The sequence below is a fragment of the Leptosomus discolor genome, chromosome 1, assembly GCF_034619465.1.
Source record: "Leptosomus discolor isolate bLepDis1 chromosome 1, bLepDis1.hap2, whole genome shotgun sequence".
Taxonomy (NCBI): Eukaryota; Metazoa; Chordata; class Aves; order Leptosomiformes; family Leptosomidae; genus Leptosomus; species Leptosomus discolor.
The window spans coordinates 167661754-167688257 of NC_141391.1; the positions used below are offsets into that span (position 1 = coordinate 167661754).

The 26504-nt window shown below is 37.1% G+C and overlaps 1 protein-coding gene across 1 annotated transcript in view; it reads right to left on the minus strand.

The window, feature by feature from the left end:
- CFAP54 (cilia and flagella associated protein 54) overlaps positions 1-26504 on the minus strand; it is a 119634-nt gene that overhangs the window by 15800 nt on the left and 77330 nt on the right. Inside the window, exons 48-62 of the mRNA XM_086461804.1 lie at positions 23211-23297; positions 22841-22963; positions 19951-20004; positions 18051-18267; positions 17542-17636; positions 15799-15968; positions 10998-11100; positions 9410-9548; positions 8293-8450; positions 7912-8097; positions 6481-6607; positions 4883-5038; positions 3593-3701; positions 1024-1129; positions 164-256 (exon numbers count right to left, since the gene is read on the minus strand). Coding sequence (XP_086317930.1) covers positions 164-256; positions 1024-1129; positions 3593-3701; positions 4883-5038; positions 6481-6607; positions 7912-8097; positions 8293-8450; positions 9410-9548; positions 10998-11100; positions 15799-15968; positions 17542-17636; positions 18051-18267; positions 19951-20004; positions 22841-22963; positions 23211-23297 — 1923 coding nt within the window. The remainder of the gene's footprint in view (positions 1-163; positions 257-1023; positions 1130-3592; positions 3702-4882; positions 5039-6480; positions 6608-7911; positions 8098-8292; positions 8451-9409; positions 9549-10997; positions 11101-15798; positions 15969-17541; positions 17637-18050; positions 18268-19950; positions 20005-22840; positions 22964-23210; positions 23298-26504) is intronic.

A 26504-nucleotide genomic window follows, 5' to 3' on the forward strand; every position in this document is an offset into this window, starting at 1 on the left:
CTCAGGCAGTGTCCATTTTAATTTCCTCAAATAAGACCCATGCCAGAAATTTTAGCAAACCTTAATTCTTGTCTTGCTTGCATTTTCTTGTTTGCCTGTGTAAGTAGCATAAGATGAAATAAAAAAAAAAAAAAAAGTTACTTCTTCAGAATATTGCACCAACCTGTGTAGCTGCTCTTACTGCAATCCAGGCTTGTACTTTGTAGCATTCTGATTTCAGAGCCTCCTCAGCAGAAGAGAGGTCTCCAGAACATGTCTAAAATTATACACCAGTTCATAATTAGGATTCTAAATGTACTACGGTAAAATATATTTATTATAGAAGAAAGTTCTCCTACTTAGAGAACTATTGTTTTATTTGCAAGTTGTAAAAGTCGGCATTGATTGTAAATCCATGGATTAAATGTTAACACTGAAAAAAATTATCCAGAGCATACTAATTGGCTGCTCCTGTAAAAATTTTCTTAGAGCAACTCATACTATGGTGACTACTGAATACAGTTTTGCTATAATTTTCATTCGTTGGAATCTTAATTACCTCTTTTCTCTAATGTTACACATTATGGTTTGAATCTATGGCTTGTAGCCATTTTAACATGGTTAAAGCCTTTTATATTTCTCATGCTGTCATTAATTTCTACTGAAAAATTGAAATCTGGTAAAGTATAAATATTAGTGCTTAAAAAACAGGTTTAAATGTTTTCTTTGCAAGTTACAAATTCATTAGTACATAATCAGAAATTAAAACACTGTTAGTTCTGTTTCTTCCTATTTTATACAGAAAAATATTTTAAATGTTATCATTCAATGCAATAAACGTGAGAAATAACATCAAACAAGATAAAATTCTACTGCTGTACTATACGATGTGTTTGTGTGACTTTTCTAGTAGTAGGATTTTTCAATATCAGTGTGATTTATAGGTCACTGTAAGTAATAGTTTGGCACAATAGGTGCACAGTGTTCTAATGGAAATATATTTCCTTTTTGAAGAAGCTACTACCCAAAAGATAGAAAACATACGTTCGTTTTGGAAGGCACCATCTTATCTTTCTGTGACACATTCTCATTATTTGTGGCAAAATGCAAATATAATAGTGCTATTTCGAGGTATGATCTTCTTATTAACCTGCAAGAAACAACACACAGATCAATCAATGCTTACTTATCAAAGTAAGCATTACAATGATACAATCTGACTCCTGCATAAGACTAGCCAGACAGCCTCACCAAATAAATCATTCATCCAGCTCTCATCTTCTTTCAGAAAGCCACGCGATCCTGTTTTAAAGCCTTAGTGATTCTAAAACCTCCCTATGGTATGCTTAACAAATAACACATTATTTTAAGTGTATGTCAAATATAATTTGCATTACATGCAAAAAGTACTCCATAAATAAATTGCAAATGTTTAGTAAGAAAACTAGTTCTGCAAAGGAAGTGGTATTTCTCTGCAGAATCTGTACAGGTTCCTCTTCCTTCCTCAAGTTAAGGCATGTATGGGATACGGATCTTCAGTCAAACTCTTCCAAGAATCAGCAAAAACACCCACAGTGACCAAAACAGTCTTTTGTTTCTTCTTTGGGGTCATTTGAGGAACCTTCTCAGTTCTGAGTTCTGTACCAGAATCTTCAGATAGACTGTGCTCACCAGTTCCTGTTCTGCTCCTATACTTACTTCTCCTTTCAGTTAGTTTTACAGTGGTGTTATAAACGAGGCAAAAATCATAGAACCATAGAATAGTTTGGGTTGGAAGGGACCTTTAAAGGTCACCTAGTCCAACTACCCTCCAGTGAGCAGGAGCATCTTTAGCTCAATCAGGTTGCTCAGAGCCCCATCCGACCTGACCTTAATTGTTTCCAGGGATGAGGTTTCTACCACCTCTCTGGGCAGCCTGTTCTGGTGTTTCACCACCCTCATTGTAAAAAATTTCTTCCTTATATCTAGTCTAAATCTGCCCTCTTTTGCTTTAAAATGATTACTCCTTGTCCTACCACTGTAAGCCCTATTACAGAAAAGCCCCATATTTCTTACAAGCCCTGTTTAATTACTGAAAGGCTGCAATAAGGTCTCCCCAGAGCCTTCTCTTCTCCAGGCTGAACAAACCCAACTCTCTCAGCCTGTCCTCATAGGGGAGGTGGCTCCAGCCCCCTGATCATCTCTGTGGCCCTCCTCTGGACTCACTCCAAGAGGTCCATGTCTTTCTTATGCTGGGGGCCCCAGAGCTGAACACAGCACTGCAGGTGGGGTCTCATGAGAGCGGAGCAGACAGGCAGAATTTCTTCCCTTGACCTGCTGAAAATTACTGTATCTGGAGAACAACTCCAACATTTCTATTTCTTACGGGTTTATAGCAGTCTTTTTATGCTGGTTCCTCCTGGCTCTGTAGATCTCTTTGGATCTCCCATGTGAATTAGCTTTCCTAAGCATAGCGACAAACTCCTGCTCATGTAATTACTATTCTGGACAGAGTCATATTGGCTGTTTATATAGTACAATATATTCCAGCTTTGATATGATTTATGTAAAGCAAAATACAAAAGTCAAAGAGTGCTGTACAGTTCAAGATAGGGCAAATTAAGTGGGAAGCTGGCAAGTTCTACACTTAGTTGGTGACAATTTAGTTAACTTTCCAGTCTTGCTAACAAAAAAGGATTTGAGACATCAAGAAACAACTTTAATTAAACAATCCCATAAGTATCAGAGGGCTTGTATAAAGGTGACCGAGATGTTTAGTTCTCTAAAATAAGAAAGACAAGGTCCATCGATGTTGCTGTACATTCTTTTAGAAAGACAGCAGCAAATTAAATGAGAGTGTAGCAAATTAAACTTGCAAAACAACACCGCAGTCCATTTTGGTACTATCTTCCATCATGCTGACTGCTTGTAGAGGTTTATTACTATGCTACTTCTTCTGTGTTCAGAGTTCTGGTTCATTAACTTAAGTAAAAGAACACCCAAACGAGCAAGGTAAATTGCTGCCTTTACACTGTCTGTAACCAGACATGGCACATTATTCATTACGACTGGTCAAGAAACTAAAAAAAAACTGAAGTCCAACGTATCGAAGCTGCTTGACAGAATTCATTGGCTGGCTTGGCTCAGCTCTTCAGGCATCTTCTATGCTGATAACTGATGCCAAAGTCACTGTCCTGATATCTGTTAGAAACACATTTCCTGTGCTCCTTCTGCCTCTGTTGTTCTGACTGTTTCTGGCTGCTAACCTTTTCAAGCTGGATTTCTATTGCCTGGAAAGGGGCAGACCACAGCTCATCTTCTGAAATATGAATAAACCCCCTGTTTAATTGATAGCTCTGTTTCTGGTGTTGACAGAGGGGGTACAAATTTGGAAATAGAACAGAAAGCTGTAACTTTGTATACTCTAAAATACGCTTTAAAATGTTCTCAGCATTTGTTTTAAATAAAAGAATAAATATACAGTAGCTCTTCTATACTGCAATAGAAAAAAATTATCCAAAATGTAAAAGATGCTTCATAATAGAAATCCTACACCAAATCTCAGAAAACTGTCAAAAACCTATATTCATATGTGATTAAAATTATTTTGAAACTTATATAGCTAGTTTCTTACTCAAATTTTTGATCATGTTGCTGGCTGAGTTTTATAGCCTCCAACAGGGTTTCAACAGCCTGAGATGACTTGTTATTGCCTGCTTCAGTTATCTGGCGTTCTACCTTACCTAAGAAAAAAATATAGAAAGCAGATTTACAAGATTTTATTTTTTTTCTGTAAGACCCAACCTGTTTTTCCCTCCAGGAATGTTGAACAACATGGTGCATTATCTGTTTTCTTCCTGATAAGCAAAATCTTTTCCAGTTTGCTTAAAGTGTAATGCACAATGGTTGTATAGCAACTCACTTCGTAGAGTGGCTAAAATAATCAAGCTTTGGAATCATAATGACTCCCAACATGTAGTGATCCTGACTAGAAGACCATTGTACATGGGGGAGTTAATGTACAGGCATAAGCCTGTTCTGTGCTGCGCTGCGCTGCACATAGAGTGTGGCCTGCAGGCCTGTGCTGTGCACATCCCTTAGCCACAGGGTGATTGTAGCCAGCTAGCTGTAAAAGAACCCCTTGGCAGCATCTTCTCAGCACCAGTGTTTACACCACCTGCCCTTTCTGTAAAAGTGCAGCAAGAAGTTCTTATGTGAATAAGCTTTTTGTTTGACCATAGAAATGGTGAATAGAATTGTTTTGTTTTAAGAAAATCCTCTAACAGCACAAAAGACCAAAATGAGGCAACCTTTCCACAGAAAGGATCTGCGTGTTGTGCTGCACCCTGATTGGAAGCGCATTCAATACTGCACAAGCATCTGAAGGGCCATAAGATTATCTACACTATCCTCTCTTTCTTTATAGTGTTAAGTCCAATAAATGGCATTTTAAGAGACACTTTACAGAGTGTTGACTGCCTTCTTCTGGCTGGGATGCTAACAAACCAACACCTCCTGGTGCAAAACATAATGCCACTAAAATCCAAATGCATGCAAACACTGTGTAATTCAGTAGCTTTGTTAAATCATCTAGAAATACTTTCTGAGCCCCTCCTTTGGTTCAGACTGATGTAAAGAAGCTAATTATCTCTCTACAGTGTCAATCTCATTGGCTACACCCTTTGGTTCCTGATAACACACAGCTGGGAGTTCTACTGCAGTTTTGAAATTCTCTGTTGTGTAATGCATCCTGAACTATGCTGGTGTGATACTAAACACAGGAGAGAGATCTGCAGCTAGACAGGGCAAGAAATACCCGCATGTGATCTACTTTTTACAGTAAAATGTCTCCATTTCAAGAGAGGCCACATGCATAATATTGCCTAGGAAGGTAATGACGATGTACAAACAGGGTTTTATTTACCTATCTGAAAAAGAAGTTCAGCTTCCATATCTAATTTTTTTGTTGCAGATGCTCTGCAAAGCTTCAATGCTGATTCTAAATGTTTGAGAGCATGTAGCCATTGCAGTGGGTCTCCTCTTGCAGGTGTACAAGCTACTTTTTCAGCTAATGCGTGCCCTAAGGAGGAAAAAAACACCAAAAAACCAAACAAAACCAAACAAAAAACACACACAAAAAAACCCTGCAGTTCTTAGTAAATTATTTAATAGAAAACCAATTTAAGCAAAAAGAAGCAACTTCCTTAGAACAAATGCTGTTATGTATTTACTGTTACAATTCTCAAAAATCCAAGTGATTAATGGATATAAATACAGAACTATAATGTTGTTTAACTACTTTAAGATGCCATTAAGGTTTACCTAGGCCACCCAAAAGAAGATCAGGCTACATAAATCAATCCTTTCACAAACTATATGAAAAGACTAGCAGTAAGCCACTTCATAACTTTATTTCACTAGGCCATTGTAGGCAAACTCTAAACCTCTCTGAACATTTCCAAATTCCAAAATTCTTTTTGTACTAGCCAGTTCTAAAGGCTTGTTTGATGTATTGCATACCTCTTATACTGTACTCCCCAATATTTGTCTGTATTCATAGGCTGTCCCTAAAAATGTGGAATCAGAAACAGGAACTGGTCACACATGACCATTACTATGAGTGAGTCTGGTCGTGCCTGCACTGACAAGCAGTAAAGCACAGCAAGAGTTGATCTCTAGAGCAAACTAGCTGATGTTGAAGGCCTGACAGGCACAGCAGATGCATTTCAGAGTGTTTACTTTGGACTATTCTAGCCCTAAGGGCTGAAATCAAAGTAGTGGTTGGGATGCAATGGTGTGCTCCTGAGCACATCTTCCTGAAAAAGAATCCAGAACACTCTGAGGCCACTCCACAATGCAAACCAAAGTGCAGTAAGTGATTTCTAGATTTTCTAGTCCATTATAAGTCAGGTATACACAAAATTAAGGTTAGCAGAAGGAACACGAAGGCAATAACCCTTTCCCTATATTTGCTATAGAGCAACAAACCTCAGTCTTAAAGGTTATTTTCTGTTACTATTCAGCGTATTTCCAGATTTCTATATAAAGAAAAGTTATCCAGAAAAGTTGTTAAATTAAAGGGTGACAACAATAACAGACACTATTTATTTTATTGGGATAGAGAATTCTCACTATTATTCTGTATGATTTGATATTATTAGTTACTTCCCATATAAATACTTCCAGAGAGATGGAACATATACAAGTTTTCACAGAATAGATGCTTTGTGTGCAAGTTGGAAAAGTATTGTTAAGTTCCACTTAAAAAAAAAAAAAGGTAAGTTCCCATTAGTTTCATCGAGCTATAACATTAATATTTAAGCCTTTGTTGATTATAGTTCACATAGGAATTGTACCTTGCTTATACACATTTCATGGAGCATCTACTGTTGGTTTTCAAAATATTTTATTTTGTTGATTTACTACATTCACTTCTGATGCATCAGTTTATCTGTTGTTGCACAAAATAGGAATGAAAATTAATGAAAAATTAAAAATAATAATGACTTGCATTTTTCTTACCAATTCTCATTTTGACTTGGGCTAGCAAGTTGATATGTGGCAAGTAGATATTTTTTGTAGGTAGGACCAGGCAAGTCAATGTACTGTCTTCAATTTGCTGTTCAATGGGTTCTCCACAAACAAAAATCTATGAAAAAAGTATGTTTTGTAAAATCAAGTTGCAGACAGCAAATTAATTAGCAGTTTGAAAAAGTAAATTAGGTATTGCAAAACCCTGGAACTCAAACCCGTCTTGTAGAAGAGCACTAGAAAAGGGCTTGATACTCCCAGACTCCTTTACTTCAGTTTGTAGTTATCTTCTTGGCAGAGGGGTTTGGTAGCAAAAGAACAATTTTAACGAAGTCTTGATCAAATTATTAATGTTAAGGTTTGGTTTCTAAAAGCAAACTCCCTCAAATCGGTCTTTAAGACAGAGATCTCCCAAGTGACCCAAGCCCTTGAAAGAAACTGTCATTTCTACAAAGAAATCTGACATCCAAGAAAGGCCAGAAAAGAAAAATGAAACAACATGTACGGACCAGTCAGACTTTTCATTCATGGAAATAAGGGATGGAGACGTGCTGTAAAGTGTTAAGTCTCTTGATGGCTAGCAAGTCTCACAAGTGGAAGTCTGAATCTGAAGTGATTCATATGATTCTTTATTACTTGGGGGAACAAATATTTCAATGGATTAAAATTCTATATTAGGAAATATGAGGAAAGAGTTTGATCCAAAAGCTTTTCTTTATAAACTGTATCAAAAATGGGTAGAGACTGCAGAAGCGCATATCTGGTTTTGGATCACCAAATAGGTAAATGGTTTATTACTATACATTCCTCTCACAGATTTCATTTCTTTAGATTTATTTATTTTATTGAACATTTAAATTTTTACATGGAAATTATTTCTTCATACTGATTGTAGCAGTCTGTCAATCTAAAACATCTTCAACAAGATGCTACTTTATATAGATTTTCTAATTCAAGTTATTCTAATTTAAGATACAAAGCTAAATTCTTAAACTTGGATGCTCAAGAGTTAGGAATTTTGTGAGATGTACATTCTTCCTGAGGCGCTGAGTATGAACATATCCCTCATTTCAAATGGGAAATGTGAGTGTTCTGCATCTGTTTAAAAGTCAAACTACCTATTCCAGTTTTCACATGTGGATGTACATTTTTCAAGTATTCATTATTTTTAACTTGTATGAAAATACCAGACTACATACCTGAGTATGCATGATGAGTATGCATAAATACATTTGGTCAGATGAATTACTTCTTTACACTGTGTAATCCAGTGATAAAATGAATGAAATTAAATTAAAATGGAAGTGTTCAGTTAATAGGAATAGCCCTTTTTAGTATATTGTTAAAATAGCTTCCAGAATAGGTAATTAAGAATGTTGGAAGGATTTGCAAATGCTGTGTAAATCACCAACATATACTCACTGCTTTCATGGTAAGCTCATGTGCTGAAGTTAGTAAGTTTAATGGTTCCAGTGTAGAAGGGCAATGTTCTGTATCCTCTACTGTTTGCAGTGTTAGTATATCTGCCAGAAGAAGCATACTTTTCACAAGAGTCAAAGAAGCTGGAGGTGAAATAAATGTATCCTCTTGGAGTAAACTGATGATATTCTGTTTGGACATAGACAACATAAACCAAAGTGGTTACTACTTTTGCTGTCTATTTATAAGAACAAATCACACAAAGTGAAAAAAAATTTATTTTAGAGCCACTATTTCAAGCTTATTTAATGCTGGTATCAGCGGTTCCAACTACGTGAAAAATGCATCCAAGAAAAGCAAACAGTTTCTCCTTTGTGCTCAAACCTGCAAAAGAAGTTTAATTCCTGTGATGGGACATTTTTCTTGCAGGTCAAGAATAGCAGCTTGCACCATCATTTCAGCCTGAGTCTCAATATCATCAAAAGCTTCTGCCTCTAGTATTACTTCTTTTATTACACTTCTGCGTTCAGCCACATCGTTTTCTAAAAGAAAAGCATATGTGAATAGTAAAAATACAATAGAAAAGATTTTACGGTGTCTTCTACCATTCTTAAGAAGTCACTTCCACACTAAAAAGTTACAGAAAATTTGAAATTATAGATTCCACATTTACCATGTCACCGATTCTGTGACAACTTTACTTTAAAAAGAAAGAAAAACCACTTAGTTTTTAAACTGCACTTGGTTTAAGTTCATCCAAATGCTTTATTTATATGTAAACCACCAGCATAAATAATTAGATTTTGTAGATCAGATGTCATTCTCACCCATAAAACATATTCTACATATTCAAAAATCTGATCTCAGTTATCATTTCAAAATAGTAACAGCCTTCACAGGAATTATTCAGAAAAGACTAAGTAAGAGTTTGGCTACAGTCTTAGACTGTGATTTTGACAGTATAAACTCTGACGTTCACTTAAGTAAGTTCATAGAACAAAGGAATAAAAAACATTTTATTCATAATCAAACTGCAAAAAATGTATTTTGTAGTATCTCAAATCCTTTTTTAAAAAAAAGAACCTGGACTATTTTTTAGGAGACATAGAGGAACATTCCAGTTATTGGAGATACAAAAAGTAAAAAAAACCTTCTGAGACTTTTGAAACTAGGAGTATGTAGCAACAGTGGTTTTTAAAACAAGCATACTTAATCACACTAGAACATCTGAAACTTTTTCGCACACAAGTGAGTTATCAAAAGATAATGATCATTAGATGAAAATTAATATAATGCTTTGTGTTTACATGCTCTAGGGAGAGATTGTGCTCAGAAATATATTTTCCTTATTGCATTAAATGAATTTAATACAAATAATTGCCCAGTGATAATACAGCCTCAGAATTAGTGTTAATATTTTTTATTTATGAATAAAAATTTTGTCTGAATAGCCTCACTTGCCTGTTATAATCCAGAGGTCTAAACCAAAAAAGAGTCATACCTTTCATATCAGCAGCGCCATGTATCTGTGTTACTAGTGCAGTCGCTAACACTGTACGACACTTTAACCACAGATGTACATTCATATGTTCCTGTGCTGTTATACTGTGAGGCAGTCGAACATCTCCAATGCAAGAGTCCTAATATAATTTCCAAAAGCAAGAGAAATGTTACTTTCCAAGTCAACTACTTTACTACAAACAAAGCAACAGGACAGCATCAGTCTAAAATAAATCAAATACAAATATATTACAAATAATAACAGAATTATATCCAGAAGTTTATTTGAAGGGTAGATACATATTTTTAATAACAGGAGGCCATTTATTATTTAACTTTAAATCTATAGAAAATGAAGAATTGTAACGGATGAAAATGAAGCCAGTTTTTGTGGGAGAGTCCATAAATATATCCATATACTATATGTGTCATGCAGAATAATTCTAACAGTTTGGACTTTATTCCTCTCAAACAGGACCATTACACAAAACACTAAGGCACATAAAAGTCTAATTATAGAGCAGGATCAATATCAAGTTCTGGTACCTCACTAGCAATTAGAAAGAAATTTTTATATTTTGATTTCTAGTTTTTAGTGTTTCTGGTGATTAGAAACAAATATTAATGTAATATAGTACTGGAAGTATTTGGGACAATTCTCAGCTCAACCCCCTGTACCATCTTCACATATTATAAACAGTCTTTCTATTACTAAAATTCTTCAGGCCATATTCTAAAGATTTGTTCCAGCAAGAAACAAATGGACACTGCATCACCTTTGTTTTACTTATTCAAAAATCATCATGAATGTCTCACATTGATGTAAATGAGGAAAAAAAAATAGTCATAGCTGAGTTACTGGCTACAGGGCAGTTCTAAGAAAATGCAGGAGCAAGTGCAGAAAGACAGAAGACCCTGATAAGCAACAGAGAATAATTACATGGCCTGCAAGGAAGTCCTGTCCCATTATGCATGTTACAAAATCCGGCCTCACTGTTCAATTGCTCTGTCTATGAGTCTGTGTGACTTCCTGTGCGCTCAAGAGCGACCGTGGGGGCGTACTACCAACAGGTTTTGTACACTGGCTTTCCAAAGTACAGGTCAGTGTCCCTATGTGTTAGACAACAGAAGTCAGCTGAAATCCTGCTAAATTTGGAACACAACAATGGTGTGAACAGGTCAGTCTGGCTCTTTGAAAAAGGGTACTCTGAAGTAGGTTTTCAAGCAAAAAACCTAAAATACCTTAACTGAATAATATAAAATTTTCACCTGATAGCTAATTTTTCCACTTTCTGTTTGTTTGGGGTTTTTTAAACAGAAATGGATTTTCAATGCTGCCATTTGAGAGTACACAAATAAAAACTTAATTCCTAACCACATAAAAATTAAAATTATGAGTATAGACATCTTGCATATACTATAGGCAAGCAGGTATCTGAAGCATGTCATACATCATTTTCTCCCCAGGTTAAGGGTAACCACATAACACAGGTGACTACTGTGTTCTAGTATTCTGAAAATCACTCAACACTTAATACAAGACTTTATATAATAAGAAGCAATAGTTTAAAACAAATATCCACACATACCGAATGCTCCCTTTCACCCTTTTCTTCTTGCAAATGTGTTGCTTCCGTCCTAAAAATTTTTGCATCTTGGAGAAGTCGGATTGCAGAGAAAGCCAAAGCAACACTGTGATACAGAAAAATATTATTAAAAAATACTAATTATATTTGCCATTTTATGCTTTTATTATAATAGATACTTCATTTCTGACTGTGTCAGGTCTATCAGCAGTTATCAATTTTTGCTTCAGTAGAACAAAAAAATTGCACTCGGACTATATTCTGAATTTGTAGGCACTGCAGTATGGAAGTGAGAAAACAGCAGTAAGAGAAAAAGTTTTGCCAATAACAGACGAAGATGTAAAAATACTGAAAATGACAAAATATATCAGGAGAGTTCTGTATCTCATCCACAACTAGAGAGGTTTATGTTCCAGGCTATATGTTAATCCTTCTGTTAAATCCACGTGACTCACAGGATCTTAATAAACACCATCAACCAAAGACTGAGCCAGGTACCGTCTTGGCAAAACCTCGTCACGTGGCACTGAGTCTCCAGCCCCCCACCCCCAATCACAAATCTTTTTCTGGAGATCACTCCAAGCAGCATCTAGAAAGATACAGACACTGTTAGGACTGGTGCAGCATTCAACCCCATGTTTCATTGTGAGTTGGGATCTCAAAATATTGTCAGGTTTCTTAAGATATTAACTACTAGGGTTTGTTTTTTTTTTTTCTTTTTCATGCTGTCTTTTTAAAGGTTTCAGATACACTGTTCAATTTTCATGACATCTGTAAAAATGTATAGCTACAACAGTGGACTTTGTGAATACAGTTATTTTCATGATATGAAGACACTTGCAAAAACAACATAGTGAGAAGATCTTTTTCACAACAGGATTTGTTGCCCAAAGAACAAGCTACTCAAAGTATTCTGAGAACTGCCAAAGCCAATGTCTCATGTTATTAGTCTTCCATCTCTAATTGTACATTTTCCCCTATCTCTGTAAATCTCTACTTTCCTACCTCTTCTCTGAAACATTTTTGGGGTTGGTTTGTTTTTTTTTTTTACTATTCTACTTATTCTTTACCACTTGAAATGTATTTTCCTAATGATCCAAAAGTACCCAAGGGTATCACCTCTTTTTTTTTTTTTTTTTTTTTTTTCCCCAGCAGGTTATTTCTTAAAAGTGTGTAACTAAAATTCTCATCTATGCTGTCTTTTTATATAGAGAGACTTTCCTTACATAGAGACTGGCTGCTATGACACAAAAGAAAAAAAAAATAATATGTGAACACTTTAAGTCCTTTTTACACTGCCAGAACACTAAAGAGCTTTTAATGCAAGAAAGTTTCAGGCTTTATGTTAATTTACTGCTTTTGAGAAGTTCTAGGCTAATTGTTGTAAAGGCAAAGTTCTTGATTCACACACAAAGAAGTCAGAAGAGCTGCACTACTCTGAAATTACTCACATCATTCTGCCAAGATGTATCTAACCACAGGATGGATAACCTCCAGAGATAAGAGGGTAGTTAAAGTCTCCTTGTCATTTCTGATTCTATCTTGTTTGCTGTTTTGCGATGCAGGCCTGGATGGATTACACCAATTCAGCACAAATAGACCCCAAAGTAACAATGAGAACCAAAACTGTTAATATCTTGCCTTTCAGCTCTCAGGATTCAATCCCTATGAGTCTCCTTCATCATCCCTTTACCTCAGTTTTACTCAAAAAAATGAAACCAGAATAAATCAATGTTGAATTTGATGATAACCTTCTCTGTAACAGTGGGAAAAAGGAAACAGAATTTGCTTATAAAAGCAACAGACGGTAAGGCAAATGCAATGAAGTATGCCAACTGCTTTTCTTTCTTTTTATTAAGAAGAGTTTTCTCCTGAAACAAGGCATCAGAGTTAAAATTACAGCAAAGCCTGAAGTTTTTCAAAATGTTGTTTGAGATGCTATGGCTAATATTTCTCAAATAAGTTGGAGAAGTTGAAGCACGCAAAAGTATATAGAGGCTTTTAAGAAATCCTACCATCCTGAGCACCACTGCCTCCAGTTAACTGCTGTTGTCAACATTTAGCTATTCTGAAAATGAGACCATTTTTACCTACATGGATACATAAAAATTTCATGAGTAAAATGTAGACCACAAGCCCAAAGATTCATATATGTATTGTTTAAAGCAGTAAGGTATTCACATAAGCAGACAAGCACATACATTGTGTATTTGGGTAACTAGAAAACTCACATAATAGGGGGGACACCATGTAAGTACTCTCCTTGAGATTAATGGAATTAGTCCTATACATAAACTTATTCTGAGGCATAAATTTTTTGCAAGACAGAAGCTGTAATGTAGAAGCTTCCCTTGATGAAATTTTTGTGACCCTCTTCTGCTGTCAACAAGAGTGATGGGTCTATATATTTCCCTTGACAAAATACACATCCTTTTATCAGCTGAATCAGAAAGTGACAAGATGATCAAAATAGGAAAGCACAGCTGACTATAACAATTTCACCACTAAGTCGTTCTACCAAAGGAAAAAAATGATGAATTTCTGTAATATCATGCAAAGTTTGATTTCTAGGCTGGCAGGCAGGAAACATTCAGCTGTCTGAAGGAATGTTTCATTTGTATCTGGGGCAGATATATCAGCAGTTTCCATGGATGGTAGTGCAATAAAATTGTAAAATAGGTTAAAAAAACCCAAACCCTTGCTTTGTTTGTTGGTGGGGTTTTTTTCCTGCTATCTGACCACTGTCAATATATAAGGCCCAGCAAAAATTTGAGAGTCCCAGAAAATGATCCATAAAATGCTTGACAGTCATTGGAACCCTTGATACTCTAAAAAAGTTTCCTCATTCTGAGACAAGTTATAAACCAAGAGAGACACTAAACTCTAGGATATAACTGCATGTCAAAAAGAAGGATCCTGCACTGAAAGTGGCTTGCATACTGGAACCAGTGTAGCAGGGTGAGAAGGTTTGGGTCAGAACTCTGCTAATACAGGTTTTACCAAGCCTAGTATCAAGCTACACTGGTTTTATGCACAAGGTATTTCATAAGTCTGCGTACTGGTCCTTAGTTACTCATATAGTCATTTTATAAAATCCACATGGCACTCAAAAGCATGATTAGGTCACTGTCCAGTGATTTATTGTTTTCTCTTTGACAAATTTGTGGTAGATTAATCTAATTCAAAAGGCCCTGAAATAAATTAATATTTCATGCTGAGAAATGTCCACAAATAGCCTACAAGTTCTTACTTCACATCTTCAGTAATGACATTACTACTAAATTACTACAGTCCTAATATCTGAACTTTTGGGAAATTTCTATCTTTTAAAATAACATAAACAAAACTTTGGTGAAAGACCATGCTGCAGTGCTCTTACTGTTTTCAGTTCAGTGGTCTATACAGCACTGTGAAGCTCCTGTCTTTACTCATTTTATTTTTCTTATTGCTGTACCATAGCAGCTAAAAAGGAATTGTGTTATTCAAAGGCTATCTGATGCGGAGGTTTGTTTAGTCACCTAAGTCAGCTGGCAGAAGGAAGACAGTTTGCTTTTGACGTAGAAGAAAACATTTCATTTTGGTTAACTGGTAAAAAGGAAAAAAAAAAACCCACTGAGACAGGTTTATCTGTTGGCCTGCTGAATCACCTGCCACTTCATCAGTAAGTGTTACAGCAATCTTCACCAGTATTCCAACAATAAAAAGTGTTAATTTTGCTTCGTGCTTACTATATAATGCAAGATTTACTGTAATAATTTTGGTCTGTTTAGTCAGATTAGACCTAACAAAAGTTCCAAATACTGATTACATTCTACCCAATATACCCTCAATATAGCGTGGCAAGCGACAGTGCTACACCTCTATATGCTGCACCTCTAGTTAGCATTTTGTACCCTCAAAGATTTTTGAACCTAATAAAAAAATCAGATAAAAAGAGCTTGACACTAATAAAAATTATGTATTGTTAAACTACAGGCTTCTTACACAAATTAATTTAAAATTATAGGTATGCTGAACAGAAGAATCCTCCTAGCTAAAAGATCAAAACAATATTCAGAATTTAACATCTGCAAAGAGTTAATATATTTCTGTATTCCCCATATATTCAACGAACAGCACAACTGTAATTTCACTAAATTCTCCAAAAGAACCTTGAAGAATGACGGAATTTGGAAATTATAATTTGGAGAAAATATCTGGCAGATCATGTAAATACAACAGTATTTTACACACTATCACTAATAATATAATTAATGACAGCTAAAATCTGTTCTAAAATGTTGTTACATCAATGCTTTTTAATTAAATTAATCTTAAAAATATAATTTTAACATTTTGACACCAAGAAGTTAATCATGAGGAAATGTTCTTTTAGGGCAGCAACACAGGGCGTTCTAGAACAAAGTAGAATTCAGTAGTTCAGAGAGAACATTAGTGCTCTGCTAGACACTTTAAAATTATATAAAAACCCATGACCTAACATATCAAGACTTTTACTTTAACAAAAACAGTGACCGTTGCAGCTTTTTCTTTGTTTTTTGCATAACACTGTATCACAAAAACACCTCACAGAGAAATCATAGGCAAATAACTAATGATCTTTTAAAAAGTAAAATAAAGCAATAATAAAAAATGAAATGCCAGCGTAACTTACCTTTGTAGATATACTAGTGGGGTTGTTATGGTTGGTTGCTAAGATTTAGAATATTAATGTAGACATATTCAAAGAAAAAATTGCTGGATATTTTTTTAATCTTCTGTAGTCAAGGCTGTGCAACATATGGTTGTTCATAATATTACCTACCTGAAAGCTGCTTGATGTCTTTGCTGAGAAATAGCAGCAAGCTGAAGTTTGGCCTCAGTAAGAGCCTCTAAATCTTCAGCAGAACACCCAGATATCTCCCCGTCATATTTGTCCTGTATGTTCTGTACAAGATGGCTAAGAGTTTCTTCAGCTTCTGTCAATAAAATCCCCTAGAGAAGAACACAGCATTGTATAATTTCAAAAAATAATGAAAGAAAGAAACAATTTCTTTAAAAGTATGTTATTCTGTTATAACCTACTATCACTGCATCCTGAAACAAATCAACTTGAATACAATGTAACTGAGGGGGGCTGGGGTGGGGTGGGGTGTGGGTGGTGGGTGTGATTTTGCTTTTTTCAGATTTACAGATTCAATGTGTTGAATTTTTAACAATTAACACCTTAACTGTGCCTGTAGTGGTGCAATTTATGCTTAACTATATATTTTAAGGTTTAGCAATATTACTCAATAATTTTTAATTCTTGTCTTTATCTCATAGCTATACTAGATAGTTTTATACTGTATTTCTTACTATGCTTAGTAATTTTAAACAATAAAATACAGCACTAAAATACAACATTAAAGATGTTGCAAGTAGTATTACATTCTTTTCTATCTATACTTTAGCAGATCTTTGAGTGCAGTATGTATCCTGAAAGTTCAACTGCAATTTACAGTCTTTCTGACAAACAAAGCTGTAAGAAGCTGTGAAAAACAAATCTAAAAGAAAGTTAATTTTAAATAAAATCTTAATCATGGAGCTTTCAGCAGAATTCAAAAATAATTCAAAGTTTTGTATCATCCAATATCTTTTTTGACCAGGTTCCTCATTGGATTCAGAGCTCTACTTAAAAAAAAAAAAAAAAAAAAAAAAAAAAAAAAAAAGAATGGTTAAAGAAAGATCAGAAGGGTAAGAAATATATTATGTCTCTTAAACAAGTCCCACTCAAATTAATTTAACATTTCTATTTTAGTTCTTTTCCAGATGCTGTTTTCAAATTATTTCCAAGCTATACCAAAACTTTCAAGTTTCTAGTGTATGGCATATACCAATTCCCACACAAAACCATCCTCCATTTCTCCAGATGTGTTTTGTACATTGCTTTGTTTGTAACAATGGCCAAAAGTAGATACTTCCAAAGTGAAAGACCCCTCTGAAAGAAGAATATGCCAGTCCTCGGTTTTAGGCTTTTTTGTGATGTGAAACTGCCAAGCATAAAGTTTACAATTAAGTAAAACAAAACAAAAACTAAAATCAAAACCAAACAAACAAAACCCGTTCAAACAAAGAAGCTAACAAGCTGTGGTACGTTTTCTCCAAAATAAAGAAAGAGGAACATGAAAAATGTGAGGCATTTCACACACAGTAGAGAATGGTTTTCCGTTTATTTGTAGAGCTTACTGCCCCATCAAAGAGTCTCTGATGTGTTCTGCAGGCGCTACCCTCTGAAAGGAGATGATTTATCCTTGAAATCCCATTCAGTCTTTCTCTTGTTGCTGAAACAGTCATACTGGGATCTAATTATGACAATATTTCCCATAGAGACCGTTTGAAAAACTGCACCAAACCACCAAACATGATGTATGGCTAATGAGATTACAGTCAGATTAGGAACAGAAATTCCTAGTCCCCTTCTTCATGCCGTCCTCCTGTCATAATTTCTGTTACATTGAAGACATTAATAATGTTTTTGGAAGAATCTGCAGCTTCTTAAGCCTTTTTTCCTAAAAACCAAAATTACCTTCAGCATGGCCATATTTAATTCATCTTTACAGTCAACGAGCTGCACCACTATGCCTCTTTGTTCCTGTTGTCTTGGATTCTTATCAGCATCAACTGTCAAATACATTTCAGATGAAATTTCAGCAGTTAACAGTGGGACTTGATGATCTTAAAGGTCTTTTTCAACCTAAACGACTCTATGGTTCTATGATAACAGATGCAGAATCAAAGCATTCTCAGTAATTTGAAGAATATGCCCCTTTTTTCTCTATTTGTAATTGGGACTTTCAGTATCAAAACAAGTGAAGCATAATGTAATATAGTTCTAATAATATTAAAGATACTAGCTAAAAACGCCTTGAAAATCTTAATGCTTATTATTTCAATAATGACTTATTTTTTCAGCAACATTAGATATGAATATTGTTTACAGTATGACACATTAATGCATAGGCATTTAAAAGAGGAAAAACTATGCTTGAAACAAGTTGCAGAATAAATGCACTTTTCCACCACCTTTATAATTACCTTTTACATTCGATGCTGTAATTCTGCTTGGCTCCTTCAAGCTATTGTTATCAACAGAATAGATGTGTTTTTCCACTTTTTCAGGTAAATTATTTATTGTGGCAGAAAGGCAAATGATGAAATGCATTTTGGCTAAGGTTAATTTATTCATAGTTTGTTGGTTGCACAGTGGCACCATTGTTAAAGACAGACTCCAATTAAATATGCCTTCGAGTACCTACAAGAAAGTTAACAATTGGACTATTTGAAATGACATATTTTACATTTTTCTTGTTCAAGGCACATTCTGCTTCTACTAATAATCATGTTTATCAACAATTAACATGAATAATATTAGTAATATGTTCTTAGTCATTAAGGATGAGTTGCTGTTTTCCTTTCCAAACTTAATTCACCCCTTAATAGCACTTGCTCCAGCCTCAGTGGGCAGTTTTCCAGTAGAAGGTGCATCTGTGAAGTTACAGCTATTACTCTGTGTGAGTTCTAGTTTTCTGCATTGTCCATAGCACCCTTTGAGCTAAGGTGGTCACAAAAAGTATGTGAGTAAATCTGTAGTTCAGAAATCTCAACTCAAAGGAAAGTCTCTTGTTACAATTCATCCTAACTAGAAAGATTAAGCAAGGAAAAAAATTCTTGTATCAGTCCGTTCTAGCATATTTCATAGACTCTTTTTGTTATTCATTATAGCAACCTTGTTTTATCTTGAGTTTAATATTCTCACTTTAGATTAATAAATTTAGAAGTTGAAAGTCTACACAGCTTTACAAAATCATAAGGATACCAATAAGAGCCCTGTATAGACTGTGAAGTGTTCAAATCAAAAGCTCAAGATAAAGCACAACTTCAAAATAAATCTGAAACTAGTGAGATCAAAAGCTGTCAAGACATCTCATTTCTGTCTTCTAGTATTGACTGTTGTAGGAGTCACAAAAGCTTACTGTAAACAAAAGAGAAAAGTGAAGGGGAAAAGTGTATTTTTTTTCTACTTTATCAATTTGTTTTTATGGTACAGCTTCTTTTCCACATTCTGCTAACATTTACTGCTACTGGCTCAATGGATCTGTGACAAGGCAAATGAAAGAAAGTTATTAAAACTGAAAACCAAAAAACATGTTGTTGATGAACATGTGATTTTAATCAAAATGAGAAATGACTGTTCATTAAGTGGTTTACACATTCACTTTTTCTTCCCCTCCCCCCCCCAAAATGGACTTCAACCCCAATCTGAATTAGGACAAATCTGTGAAGACAGCACTGATTGATAGAAATTGTAAGGTTAGATGATTTATGTTCTGAGTATTTTAGCAAGATAAACACCAGACCCTACATATTATGACAAAACCTGATTAATTTTACTAGTATGCCTTGCACAGACGAGTTACAGATTTTTACATCTCAAACTGAAAAAGGGAAGATTTAGATTAGGTATTAGGAAGAAATTCTGCATTGTGAGGGTAGTGAGGCACGGGAACAGGTTGTCCAGAGAAGCTGTGGCTGCCCCCTCCCTGGAGGTGTTCAAGGCCAGGTTGGATGGGGCTTTGAGCAACCTGGTCTAGTGGAAGGTGTCCCTGCCCATGGCAGGGGGGTTGGAACTAGATGATATTTAAGGTCTCTTCCAACACAAACTCTTCTATGATTCTATGATTCTGTGATAGCATGATACGTATTAGGTCTCCTATCTGAAAAATGATGATAATGGTACTTGCCTCTCCCACGACAGGTCAGCCATAATATTTAAAATTTAAGAAATGGTAAACTGTTGAGGAGAATATGTTTTCTGTTTACTGTTTTTTACTAACAAGAAGTACATTTTCTGAACCAAATAATCTCTACCTGATGCCAGGGAAATAAATATTTATGTCTGGCATAAAATTTTTAGCTCGTTCAGATTCTTTTTTACCTGTAAATTTGTAACAGACAGGAGAGATTTTGAGGAGTCAAACTTCTGTGAGGCCTGTAAAATGGGCAAAACCAAAAACAAGTAATGTGTTACAATATGAGTATAAAATAAGTGAGTTAGCAAGGGTAAGTGCGGACAAGGGTAGTGCATTTCCAACTACACTTTGAAGGCTCTGAAAATACAAACAATTACTTGGCTTCTACAGGCTTTACATTTCTGAACCATACACTGAGACCCAAAAAACCATCCCTACACCTATGCCATTTGCCAGGATTCTTCAACTTGAAGCAAGGGGAAAAAAAGCCATAAACCAACAAAAATCCTTTTCTAAAATCTAGGAGCCATATAGACACCAAGCATCAATTGCCTTTATGTTCTTTACGTTTCTGAACTCCAAACCTAACTCCAGACTTAGCACATGCCTCCTCTGCTATTCACCAGAGCACAGATCTGTGAATGGAATGAAAACGAGAGCTAAAAGTCAAGATGAACTTGAGACGTCAGCCTCCTTGAGGGCTCTTAAAACAACTATTTCGTCACTTATATGTTCTTCAATTTTCTGAACCCTAACCCTAATTCTAGTCCTTGCTCAAAAACCCTTTAACTTTTCACCAGGAGATAAATCAGTCTACTGAGGGGAAGGAAAAGGCAGAGGTAAAGATCATTTCCAGCCTTCGACATAACTGAGAGCTCTACACATAACTGTCACTTGGGTTCTATGTAGTTTTTATTAATGCATTTATTAACTCTATACTCCAAATGTAGCGTTCTGTCATCTCTGTCATTCCCTGGAAGATGAGCCCTTCTTATTCTGAGAGCTGCGCAGAAATCCAGCAAGCACTTAGCTTCTACATGCGTCGACACCCTAACCAGAGACCTAATGCTGAACCTCCTCTGCTATTCACCTGAGCACTCACCTGTGAATCCAGTTAGAAAAAAACAAGTGACAAATCAACCTTCATCCTAACTCTATGAGCTCTTCAGACAATATACAAATTAAGGAAAGGACTTAAAGATGCATTTTAACCTGAATAGAATCAAGGGGTAAATGCATTCTACTGTATTTATGAACAGGGAAGCTTTGCACAATCAACTCCAGTGACGATGTCAATAACTCTTTATGGCTCAACCTAGTGAGAATGTAATGTAGCTTGTGGTCTAGGGAAAATCACTGGATTTCAGTTTCTTATCTTCTCAAATAGTTAGCATGAATGTGTCATTGGCAAATTGAAAAGGTCACCTTTTTTGACAAATTTTTTAATTCTGCTTTTTATGAAGTTCACAATTCATTTAAAATCTAGTCTCACTGCAGGTTATTCTAGGAGGAATGCTTGTACACATTTCTGGTTTTAAATTTAAACATTTGACGTCCTATCATAAATGTAACTGCAATTATTCCCTTATTAATTATCTTAGACATTGATTTGTTGGCTATTGCCAAAAAAGCTACAGCTGCTCTGTGCTGGTTATAGCCATTGTGAGGCTGCAATGTAAGGACAGTCAGCCCTTGAGTCACCTGGAAACTCCCTCTCAGGGTTTGGTGAGGTGGGAGAGGGGAAATTTCCCTTCAAATCAGCTCTTTAAACTCCATTTGCTCTGGAGTGCCAGCTTCACTGTCTACAACACAGGGTAAGGGACGCAAATGTGAAGTCATGGAGGTGGGTTAGGAATTCACCTTTCAGCACTAGCCTGTAATTATCACCAGATTAGAAATATCACTCTATTGCATGCATAGAATGTGGCTGTACAACAGAGTTAAATCCATGCTGCTGTCAAAAGAGGTGTCCTTACCTGTCCCACTAGTCTTCTACCGCATGTTCAGCCCTGTTCCCTAGTGCTGGCACAAATATTTTGTCATAGGGTGACACCTACCCAAAAACACCACTCAGATAAGGGAGACCTTGATTCCATCCATCCAGCAATAACTCATTAGATTATTTAGGTATGTACTTGAAAAACAAGGAAAGGCTGTGTAATTGTTATGGGGGAGGCTTGCCAATACAGCTCTGGACTCTATCTGTCTGCACAGCTATGCTCATAGGCAAGTCAGAGAAGCCCAGGTCAATTGTTAACAGCTTCAAAACCTTGTAGCACATTAGTGATCACTTGGCTTTAGACGTGGAGAAGATGAAAGACATTGACCTGAGCTGATGTGACCATCAGGGCTCTGAGGGCACCAACAGCTCTTACTGCCCAACATCTCCTGGGGCTCCCCTCACCCTGCCCATGGCCAACAACCCCATGTCAGCCCCCCGGGGCCATCAGCCCCTGCCCCAGCGAGGCCACAGCAGCGCTGGTCTCCAGCTCCCCACAGCCCTGCCTTGCCACGGGCCCCCTCAGCCAGGCCCATCGGTGGGCCAGATCCCAGCTCAGCCTCAGCCAGACACCACAGCCCTGTGCGTCCATCCTGGGGCTGTGTCTGAGTCCAGTTCTCCTTACCAGGCCTGGTCCTGACCCCCACCTGCAGGCTGATGGCCCAGCCCGGCCTTGGCCTGCCCCTGGCTCCACAGAGGTGCCCGATGCCCTGGGCTGGGGGTTGCTCCAGCTCGCCCTCCGCTGCCCTGCTCCTGGCTGGGGCAGTGGGAATTTTGCCATTAATGGGGCAAGAATTCTATCCATGTCTTTAATGTCTACATATGAAATCACACACTCTTTTTTTCAACAGTATTATCTGCATTACTCGCTGTATAAAACAGACAATGTGTGTGATTCAAAAGTTATTTTTGTTCCTGCTGTTCAGTAAGTGCCATTCATTGCCTAATATTTGACCTGCCTATTGAAAGAAAGGAATTTTTTAGGAATGTGTAATAAATCGCAGACATGGAGTATGAGCAGTTTCATGAAGAGAATTGAGTGCTATAGTTCCAAGTTATACTTTACTGGTGTTTACCTTCATTTGTTCAATTTTTCTGTATCCTGCAGGTATTTTCCACGGAATTCTCTCTCCACAGTAAAGCAAAGACAGTTCATGAAAGGCCTCCGTAAAAAAGCCTATATCTGTGAGTACCTTAATCTGTGAAAAAATAACAGAGCTTTTGATTTAAATAATTTTCAATTATTCTTTTGCTCAAAATAAGATGTATTCAAAGGTAATTTTCAAGTAGATTTGACTGCTGGAATAGTCCATTGACGGAGAATGTTATTCAATGGAAAGAAATCTTTTACATTTTATAGTAAATAAGTGAAATCTCAAAGTTAGGTGTTTGTTTCACTTCTAAAAACAAAAATGAAAAAAACACAAAAAACATATGTTTTATTACCTTGAAGATTCTTCCTTCAATACATTTAGCTGGGTCCTTACAAATCTCGGAAACAATGTATTGGTATAATGTGAACAATGGTAAAATCTGTAGGAAAATATTAGGTCATCTAGTGATAAATGTCATAAAGGGTACAATTATTGAAATGTACATTGCAATTATATATCACAAATATATAGATAATATAGGAGTACTGCTTTCACTGCCACATATCACCACTGCTCCTGTGAACAAGGACTGTATTAAAAATTTCTTCAGCTGGCTAAAGCTAACCCCTTATACTATTTTATATGTGATTCACAATGCAGAAAGTGAAGTTTCATCAAATTACTCTATGTGTTTGAGGTAGGTTTTTTTACTATTTACCAGTTATTTACCATTATTAAGTAAACCTACTCAAAAGATGTTGATATAAGGGATTTCTAAAACTGTCTGCATTTTGATGCCATAATATTTTTCAGTATAAGTAACAGAATTCTGCAAGCTTTATAAAATAAACACAATTAAGTCCTGCAACTGTCTAAGTAAAATGATACCAATTGTAAAATAAACTGGATGGTGATGAGGCTTATTAACAAATTTATTGCATTCATTTCAAATCGAAAGTTTTTGTAGAGGCAACTAATGAAAAACATTTAAAACTGAGTACTAGTAAAGTACACAAACACTGTATTTATTATTATATAATATTTCAGAAAAAGCAGATTCTTCCCTAACAGATATATTTGTTTATTGAAAATGGAAGAAATTCCAAAATTTAATTACTGTTCAGCTTTTACATTTTTCTCTTTAAAATGTCCTCGGGCTTGGAAAATGCTATCAGCATTGTTACTCTTTTATCAAATGCACTTTTAGTTTTCATACAGTGGCATAATACTTCTCAATTTGGATTACAAAAGCTTGAGGCAAATGTTTTAATTGTACTCATACAGTTTCCAACTGTTATTTCATAGAATCATAGAATGTTTTTGGTTGGAAGGGACCCTAAAGATCATCTAGTTCAAACCCCCCTGCCATGGGCAGGGACACCTTCCACTAGACCAAGTTGCTCAAAGCCCCATCCAACCTGGCCTTCAACACTTCCAGCGAGGTGGCATCCACAGCTTTTCTGGGCAACCTGTTCCAGCGTCTCACCACCCTTGTAGTGACGAATTTCTTCCCAATATCTAATCTAAATCTTCCCTCTTTCAATTTGAAATCATTACCCCTCATCCTATCACTACACTCCCTGATAGCGAGTCCCTCCCCACCTTTCTTATAGGCTCCCTTTAAGTACTGGAAGGCCGCTATAAGGTCTTCCCAGAGCCTTCTCTTCTCAAGGCTGAACAACCCCAACTATCTCAGCCTGTCCTCACCAGGGAGGTGCTCCAGCCCCTGATCATCTTTGTGGCCCTCTCTGGACCCACTCAAGAAGGTCCAGGTCTTTCTTATGCTGAGGGCCCCAAAGCTGGACACAGTACTGCAGGTGAGGTCTCACCAGAGCAGACTAGAGGGGGAGAATCACCTCCCTTGATCTGCTGGTCACACTTCTTTTGATGCAGCCCAGGATGTGATTGGCTTTCTGGGCTGCAAGGGCGCATTGCTGAGTCATGTTGAGCTTCTTGTCAACCAAAACCCTGAAGTCCTTCTCCTCAAGGCTGCTCTCCATCGATTCTCCGCTTAGCCTGTTATTTGTGCTTTGGATTGCCCCGATCCAGGTGCAGGACCTTGCACTTGGCCTTGTTGACCTCTCCCTCTGGATGGCTTCCCTTCCCTCCAGCATGTCCACTGCACCACACAGCTTGGTGTTGTCAGCGACTTGCTGAGGGTGCACTCAATCCCACTGTCCACATCACTGACAAAGATTTTAAACAGCACTGTTCCCAATACCGACCCTTGAGGAACACCATTCATCACTGGTCTCCACTCGAACATCAAGCTGTTGACTGTGACTTTTTGAGTGCGACCATCCAGTCAATTCCTTATCCACCAAGCAGTCCATCCATCAAATGCATGTCTCTCCAATTTAGAGACAAGGATGTCATGTGGGACAGTGTCAGATGCTCTGCATAAGTCCAGGTAGAGGACGTCAGTTGCTCTTCCCTTATCCACTAATGCTGTAACCCCATCAAAGAAGGCCACCAAATGCTTTAGGCATGGTTTTCCTTTAGTGAAACCACATTGGCTGTCACCAATCACCTCCTTATTTGCCATGTGCCCTAGCATAGTTTCCAGAAGGATCTGCTCCATGATCTTGCCGGGCACAGAGGTGAGACTGACTGGCCTGTAGTTCCCTGTGACTTCCTTTTTAAAAAGAGATTCTGTTTCCCCTTCTCCAGTCAGCGGGAACTTCACTGCACTGCCACAACTTCTCAAAGATGATGGATAGTGGCTTAGCAACTTCATCCACCAGTTCCCTCAGGACCCACAGATGCATCTCATCAGGCCCCATGGACTTGTGCACCTTGAGGTTCCTTAGACGGTCTCAAATCTGATCTTCTCCTACAATGGGTCCTTCTTCATTCTCCCAGTCCCTGCCTTCTGCAACTTGGGCAGTGCACTTGCTGGTGAAGACTAACTCAAAAAAGTCATTGGGTACGCAGCCTTCTCCATGTCCTGGGTAACCAGGTCTGCTGTTTCCTTCTGGAGAGAGCCCACATTTTCCCTAGTCTTCCTTTTATCACCGACATACCTATAGAAGTTTTTCTTGTTGCCCTTGATGTTCCTGGCCAGATTTAATTCTATCAGGGCGTTGCCTTTCCTAACCTGATCCCTGGCTTCTCAGACAATTTCTCTGTATTCTTCCCAGGCTACCTGTCCTTGCTTCCACCCTCTGTAGGCTTCCTTTTTGTGTTTGAGTTTTTCCAGGAGGTCCTTGTTCATCCATGCAGGCCTCCTGGAACTTTTGCGTGACTTCCTCTTTGTTGGGAACCATCACCCTGAGTTTGGAGGAGGTGATCTTGAATATTAACCAGCTTTCTTGGGCCCCTCTCCCCTCCAGGACTTTGTCCCATGGACTCTACCAAGCAGGTCCCTGAAGAGGCCAAAGTCTGCTCTCCTGAAGTCCAGGGTAGTGAGCTTGCTGTGAGCACCCTCCTTGCTGCCCTAAGGATCTTGAACTCCACCATTTCATGGTCACTGCAACCAAGGCTACCCTTGAGCTTCAAATTCCCTACCAGCCCCTCCTTGCTGGTGAAACCAAGGCCCAGCATAGCACCTCTCCTCGTTGGCTCCTCTTTCATTTCGAGAAGGAAGTTAACATCAACTCATTATGCCCTGCTGTGTTGTCCCTCCAACAGATATCGGGGTGGTTGA